The sequence below is a fragment of the Chenopodium album genome, chromosome 22 (genome assembly GCF_948465745.1).
Source record: "Chenopodium album chromosome 22, dcCheAlbu1.1, whole genome shotgun sequence".
Classification (NCBI taxonomy): Eukaryota; Viridiplantae; Streptophyta; class Magnoliopsida; order Caryophyllales; family Amaranthaceae; genus Chenopodium; species Chenopodium album.
In genome coordinates, this window is record NC_137855.1 from 37,315,705 (window position 1) to 37,323,936 (window position 8,232).

At 32.3% G+C, this 8,232-nt stretch overlaps 2 protein-coding genes across 2 annotated transcripts; both read left to right on the forward strand.

The window, feature by feature from the left end:
* The first annotated feature begins 1,929 nt into the window (after nt 1–1,929).
* Nucleotides 1,930–5,688, forward strand: LOC145604334 (F-box/LRR-repeat protein At3g26922-like). The gene is made up of 3 exons (XM_081660253.1): nt 1,930–2,994; nt 3,081–3,323; nt 5,485–5,688. The coding sequence occupies exons 1-3, from the start codon at nt 1,930–1,932 to the stop codon at nt 5,686–5,688; spliced, it is 1,512 nt and encodes a 503-aa protein (XP_081516379.1).
* Nucleotides 5,689–5,714: 26 nt separating this feature from the next.
* LOC145604335 (putative F-box/LRR-repeat protein At4g15060) lies at nt 5,715–7,987 on the forward strand. The gene is made up of 4 exons (XM_081660254.1): nt 5,715–6,638; nt 6,943–7,074; nt 7,226–7,551; nt 7,846–7,987. Exons 1-4 carry the CDS (start codon nt 5,715–5,717, stop codon nt 7,985–7,987), a joined length of 1,524 nt encoding a protein of 507 aa, XP_081516380.1.
* The last annotated feature ends 245 nt before the right edge of the window (nt 7,988–8,232 follow it).

Sequence of the window (8,232 nt, forward strand, 5' to 3'; positions counted from 1 at the left end):
ACCTCATTTAATACTTGGTGTCCAAATTTTGGACTACCCAAAATACCTACATAAAATGTTACGAGGCATACATAATTTCTTAAAATTTCCTTTATTAATTTATTATTATTATAATTACGTATTGGCTCTTTTGTAATCCCAATTATAGCCATTGTATGTGATATACGATCTAATGTATTTGCTCTCACCAATTCAGCATCACTACCTGTAAAAGTTATTCAATATAAATGAAAGTTATCTTTGTTTTATTGGTAAAGATAGGGCATGTTCACTTCAAGATATAATAGAAGTTAAAATAATTAAAGTTTATTCAAAATGATTTTAGTTTATTTAAAATTATTGTCTTTCAACAAAAAAATGGGTGAAATGAACGTAGCGTTACCTAAGTTAAAATCAACCATAACAATATTATATATATATATATATATATATATATATATATATATATATATATATATATTTGATATTTCTTATAAGACACTTGCATAATCTTTTACTCATAGCCATTGATTCATTAAAATTGGAATTGATCTTAGTTTAAGATTTTAAGTTGCAATCAACTGGAGTATCATTCAATCTAATAACAGTTTATATCAAATACCATTAATATGAATGTAATGCTTGTTTTCCGTACCAAAAAATTATAAATGTTTATATCAATATTGTTATTCTACGTCAAAAGGGATATACACTTCTTACATAACACCGTTTGTATATATTTTAAAATTTATCATATTTAATAATACAAAAAAATTTATCTTAAAATTCAATAAACAAAGGAACATTATCAAGGCATCAAAACTAGTTAAAGGAAAGTAAAACAACAAAGATTTTTTTTCAACAAAAAAAAAATAATAAAACAACGGCAATTGTTTTTTTGATTAAATTTATGTGTTTTGTTAGGAATATTCAAAATTAGTAAGTTATTTTTTAGGCAAGTTTAAAAAAAAAAAAAAAAGGTACTCTGTATTGTACTGTACATGTTAAATTCTGTATAAAATTTCCTCTCCCTTAACACCGCACTACGAGCACTAATAGTCTATATATTTTTTTTGAGCTTTCTGTTCAGTGTCCACCATTGAAAAGGCTTCTGAGGTAACATATTGCAATTTTATCATCGAATATCAATTTCACATAATTGTTAATTTTATTGACAATTTAGGGTTTTTAAAATTGGTTATGATTAGATACGGTTGTTAAAATATTGTAATTCAGATTTTTGATGATTTGGTCATATAGCTTTTTAATTTTATTGACAGTATTAATTAAGTGCTCATGTTGCTATTTATATTTTTGATAGTTTGGTTTACATAACCCTTTAATTTGATAATCTGGCCAATTGAGAGGTTTTATAATTTGTTTTAATCTATTGAATATAGATTTCACAATCTAGTGTTGATCGATTAATTTAGTCAAATTTCACAATGTAGTGATAATCTGGCCAATTGAGAGGTTTTATAATTTGTTTTTTTTTTTTTTTTTTTTTTTTTGTTCAAAGACAGGTTTTTTATCTGCAATTTTATCATCTTCGTACTACTCGTAATTCGGTAATTGCTGATTCCTCTATCTAATGCTGGAGCTTTGATAATAATTTGCAGGTACGTATTTTATGTAATATACCCTATTATTTTGATTCTTTGATTACGTTTTTTTCCGTTGAATTTCTGTAATTTCACTCTAACATTCGGTTTATAAAAAAATATTGCTAACTTGTTACTTAGCGTTAATCGTTGGTAAATAGATAAAAAGTATATGCTTCAATCCAGCATTTGAACTCACAATTTAGATCATACACCTTAAAATCGAACAAACTCGTTGTCTCATCATGAAATTACATATTACACAACATACTCATCATGTTGTTATGATTGTATAATTTAACAATTTTTTTTTTTTTTTGTTTTTAGGGTAAATCATAGAGAAGTAACAATGGCGAAGATTGATGAACATTTAGATAGGATTAGTAATTTACCGGATCCACTTCTATCCTTAATCTTATCGTTTTTGCCAACCAAACAAGCTGTTACTACTATCGCGTTGTCTAAAAGATGGCAAGGTATATGGATTGAAGTCCCAGCACTAAACTTGGATGTCATTAATCAGAGCAACAAATCCAATTCGATGTTTGTTGATAGAGTCTTGATTCTTAATGTTGCACCTTTTTTACACCGGTTTAAACTTGGTTGCTGCGTAACCAAGAAGATCAAAGAGTTCCATATTTATTCATGGATTGTGAATGCAATGAGACGGGATATATTTGAGATGGATCTATCGTTTGATATAGCTCATAGTGGGAGGAGTATGCTACTACCGGCAGTCATTTTGGTGTGTGAAAAGCTTAAGGTTTTAAAGCTGAAATCTTGGACCCTTCCTTTTAGACCTTCAGTTCACCTACCAAATCTTGTAACACTCCACTTTGACCATATAAGCTTTATAGATGAGTCATCGTTGGAGTATCTCTTGTCACGGTTACCTTGTCTTGAAGAATTTGTGATTAAGTATAGTACAATAATGCCAACTTTACGTGTATGTTCTTCTTCTCTAAAGAGTTTGAGTATTATCAAAGTCGTACACTACCAATTTATAGATGGCATCAAAAGGAAGATCATCTTAGCTACTCCAAGTCTTAAATATCTTTGTATAAATGATGCTATTTCGGACTTTGAATTTGACTCCATGCGGCCCTCTTTAGTTGAAGCAAGAATTGACCTCGAACACTCTTTTATTCTATACAACGTGAGTGTGTCTAAAGTGATTAGCTTTCTTTCGCAAATTTCCATCGTAAAGAGACTGAATATAGCTACTACAACGACAAAGGAGTACTCAACAAGATCTTTCAACTTTTTTGACTTTGATCCGCCCCTGTTTTTTCCAAACTTGACTCATTTAATCGTGAGCCGGGGTTTTAAGTTCACGAACCACTCAAACTTTTGGTGGTATCTAGTGTTATGGATTCTGCAGCATGCTCCAAATGTCACCTCTTTTGATTATTGGGTAAGTACTAAGTACCCTGTCTTATGAAAGGTTATGTTGCTGATAGTATAATTTATGACTTACATGTTATTTTTCTTGAATTTCAGTGTAGAGATTGTATCGACGAGGAGAATGACAAACACCTACCTGTAATTCCAACTTCTGTGAACAAGAATGATCTGATACCAACCCTGAAAGTTGTTACCATTCACTTGTTTGATGGAGCGAAATCTGATACTTTACTGATTGAATATCTGTTAAAAAACGCAACTCTCTTGCAGGCGCCCAGAATCACTTTGAGAAGTCCTGTTAGTGCACGAGCAACTGATGCTATTAATAGGCTAGCCAAAGTTTCCAGGGCCTAAACTTGCTTACTGTGTCAAATGTAGACAACCAAATTTTTTGCTATCCCAAATTGTTACTGCAGATTGTACGTTCCAAGATCATAATTAAAAAACTGAAAGATAAGTTTACTGTCAAATGTTGGCAACAAGCTTTTGTACTAGCTACTGAAATGCTTAATATTTTATGCTACACTGGTAAATGATCCAAAAAGAGGTTTCAGGATTTTCTTTAGCTGTTATTCTTCATTTCTTTTCCCCCTCGAACTCGTGTCTATAACTAATACGGAGTAGTTTGTGCTACAAATCTTTCATCATTGAACGAATGAACTCTGACCATGTATTCATGTAAAACTACGATGTTTTTGCTCGACGACTCTTCAGTTTGCTTGCACTAAGTTGGAATCTTTGTACTGTTGTGTATGTAAGCTGTGTAAGCTTCTGGTTTTGATTGAATGATCAAGCCTAAGCATATTAAATGAAAGAATAAATTGCTACTGGTAATAAGTTTTTACATGTTTGTTTCATTTTAAAATAATTGCAATGAACAGAGGAAGTAACTTTTGACTAAGCAATTTAAGGAGTAGATTAAAGAAAGTAATCAGAGCTAGATTCCTATTTAATCAAACAAACTTAAGCGTTTGTGTAATCATACAAACGTAAACACTGGAATCTTGCTACAAGCGGTTCAATTATTTGGTTTTTACATGTTTGGTTATCATGGTTTGAGAAATTTTCAGTCTATAGTATCTTGAGTTTTTATATGCACTCTAATCCTCTAAGGCTCTATTCCATTCATCTTATTATGTTTGGATTTATTATAATAGAACATATTTTATATTATTTAAACATGTTTTATTCGAACGGAAATATGCGTTCTTTTTTATCTTCCCATTTACTCCTACTAGGATACACTTATAAAATTTTGACCGTATTTCGTGATAAACATTATTTGTTTTTTGAATTTATTTTTGAAACAAGATTAGCTAGATATTGTTAGATGTATTACAATTTAATTTGTATTGCTGATTAAAGTTATACATTAAAGATCACACAAGACACAAATATGAATAAACAATTGGTTTTTAGAAAGGAAGGATTTTTTTTTTTTTTTGAAAGAAGTCTAGCACCGCTTTTTATTAACAATTGGACTAATTGTCTACGAGAAAATTACAAAAGAATAAAAATTCTCCAACACTCGTTCAACACGAGAGATTGTTATATACACCCGGGTGTACCATACGCCCATGAGTATTTGTTCTTATTTTGATGATTGTTTTTCATTTAATCAACAAATGAAAAGTAAAAACTAACTTTGACTTAGTTGGGTGTACGGTGTTACCGAATGTATATATCAAATTCTAATTCAACAATTATTTACACCATACGTTCGGCAATGTTCAAGGAAGGAGTATTTTATCTATTGTTTTTTAATTTACCGGTGGACATGCTATATTCTCATTTTTGAATATTCAGCTTGTACATAATATTGCTATGGCCCAAAAGCTAAGAAATTGGACCTTCTCTTTTCCATGTGAAGGATTATAAATAAGTTAAAACAAATTTTTTGGTGGGAAATCATTAATTAATTTTTAAATTTCAAATGAAATTATAATACTAGTATCAAACTCTCCATCCTTATCTCTCGGTTTCTTAAAGCGCCATTATCATTTGTCAGTCTCAAAGTTCTTCCAATTCGTCAGTTCGTCGTCTACTACTGCACAATTTAAGGTACTGCAATTCAAATTTTTATTAACAGTTCTGCTTTTTAATTTCGATTTCAATTGCAATTAACTTTCTCATTTATTGATTTGGAATGCGAAAAACCTAGGTTACTTCTGATTCAATAATTCATACTGCTGCGAATTACATGCTTTAGAATCTCGTAATTTATGCATTGCACTATAAATCGGCAGTTGATCGATGATCAATGTTTATCTAAGGGATCATCTATGCCCAAATTTACAATTTTCATTGAATTTGCTGCATATTACATAGTTAATCTCATACTTAAATTGTTACTTAGGTTTTCATGTATGTTATTTATCTTAAGTGTTTAATTTAGTTTCAATTTATCTACCACTTCAGACCAGAAAGTTGTGAACAACGGATTGTGAATTGTACTTTTTATTTTTTATTTTTTTTATTTTATGTTTACTGGCTTATGTAGTTATGTAGTGATCGAGTTAATTTTGGAGTGTTCGTCATACTCCATAACTTTTCGTGTATTGATGGAAGTAAAAATGAATCAGTAAGGATGAATGATACTCGAATTGTGCCTGTTGATGCACGAAAAGAAAACGAGCAATTACGTGTTGCAAACTTGCAGTTTTGCGTTACTGTTCTGTTTTGGACATCGAATAGCTCGTTGTAGTCACAATTTCATGTTTATGCAGAGACATGATTCAGTCTAAGCATCAGTCACCTACGAAGCTAGATGCAGTTGTCGACTCTGAATCTTTAGATCGGATCAGTGGATTACCTGACAAACTCCTGTGTCATATCTTGGCATTTCTGCCAACAAGAAGTGCTGTAGCTACTACTGTATTATCCAAGAGATGGAATCTTGTTTGGATAAATATTCCAGTCCTCGATTTCACTGAGCTGCCATCTTCAATGATAAACTCAGACAAGACAGACATTGTCTTCAACAAAGAGCAGTATGTTAGTTTTAAAAATTATGTGAACAGGATTTTACTCCTTAATGGTGCACCGTGTATAAAACGTGTCCACTTTGAGATCTTTAAAGGGTCTGCAGGTTCACATTTCAAGGAATGGATGTTAGTTTTAGCTAGGCGCTGTGTTCAGGAGCTTTGTCTTACTTCTAAGCATTATTTCATGGTCAAGTTACCTTCATCCTTTTTACTTGCTAAAGAGAAGCTTGTTGTCTTAAATCTAGAAGGCTACTTTGAGCTCTCCTTGCCGTCTTCATTCCATCTTCCCTGCCTTCAGTACCTTTCTCTTATGCACGTCATGTTTCTAGATGAGCATGATCCTTTGACTAGCCTCTTATCTGGTTGTCCTGTCCTTGAAAAGCTGAATATTGATTTCTGTACAGGACTTGAAAAGTTTTCAGTGTCATCTTCTTCGGTCAAAATACTAAGAATTTTATCAGTGAATAACAAGAAAGAAGCAATTCTCATCAAAACACCAAACGTGGAAGTCCTTTACCTATCAATTGGGATCAAGCAATCTGTGGTTGATGATCTATCCTCACTGGTTGAAACAAGACTTGACATATGGACTTCAAGTGTCAGATGGATTAAGCTTCTACGGAGAATCTGTTACACAAAGACTTTGGTTCTACATCGGATCATTCTAGATGTAAGTGCTTTTGATCAAGTGTATTGTTTTGTATGACCATTCGTGTGCAGTGTAATTCCAGGAGTCCTAGCTCCTAGGTAATTTCTGCCTGCATGCTATGTTCAGGATTAGTGTCCGACTCTTTTGATTATTGAATAAAGATTGTTAGTTGCTAGTCTTGCTACAGAAATAAGGCCAATAACATAATATTCTCTACTTTTATGTATTTGCAGTTTTTGCCTCTAATTCTCATTTCATAACATGCCCTGAAACTTTTTTTTTTTTTTTTGGAGAAACTTCTAATGTTATAGGCTTGTGTTTGCAGGGATCTAGTGCTCTTATCAAGATGCCGACTTTCCAAAATATGACACGCTTGGAAGTAGGACTTACTGCTTGGTCGGTTGTGCTTCAAATTCTTAGACATGCTCCTAATCTTGCATCTTTCATTATACACAAGGTATATTAGCTGACCTGATACAAATCCTCTGCATTGCATGCTTATGATTTCTTTGCTGAACTAGTAATTTCTGATGATATATCTTCATTTTCTAAATTGATTATTCTTGATAGTTGAATCTTCGACTTGGCTGTTGTGTTGTTGTTCACAGTTGATGTTCGATTGGCCTGATATCAAGCCAGAAAAAAAGGGGCTACGCCTTGAATTAATTGAATACCATGGCTTTGGTGTGGATGAAGGTTTTAAAGTGGTAACATATTTCTTACGCAGCAGCATGCTACTCAAGGAGTTCAAAATCTATACAAGGAAATCACTAGATTCAGTGACAGAGAATGACATTCTGAAAATGCTTTTGAAGGTCCCTAGGGCCTCAAATCAATGTGAAATCACTGTTCTCAATGAAGATTATAACTGTCAGTCTGAGGACAGTGACATTGAATTTGAGTCAGACAGCGAATCAGAGTATGCAGACTCAAGGTAAAGGATTTACAGATTTAATTGACTCCTTTCTTTCCCTCTACTTTGATCTTCATAAATTTATCGTTCTGTACTACCATATGACAATGCCATTTAATGTCTTGAAATTACAGTTCTGATGATTAAGTTGGCCAATGAGGATTCATACATTTGACAATTTATGCATTGTCACAACTCACAAGGCTATAAAACTTTAGCCGACCGATGAAAGCTGCTGAATTTGCAAATTTTAATCAGTATTTGAAGACATTCCTTTCTAGAAGTTCATTCGTTGTTCATCTAATTATCAATCAGCAAGGGTTTCCTTTCTGCAAATTCGGGATTCTGCCTTCCTGTTGCATTGGAGCTGAAGATCACTGGTAGTGTCCGTCAAAACATTAGTAATAATGTAACATGGTTTTACTCTTGTCTGGTGTTTTCTTCTTCTCTGTCCTAGAAGGCTAGAACTTATAATACTCCGTACTACTACATGTCAGATCAGAGTTTATTGATAATTGGTAATAAATATCTCAAATGGCGTCACAACATGATTAAGATACTTTTTTGACACCTTATAAGACACTTGCATAACTTTTTACTCGTAGCCATTGATTTATTAAAAATTTAAAATTGATCTTAATTTAACTTGCAATCAACCAGAGTATCATTCAATCTGATAACAGTTTAAATATCAAATACCAT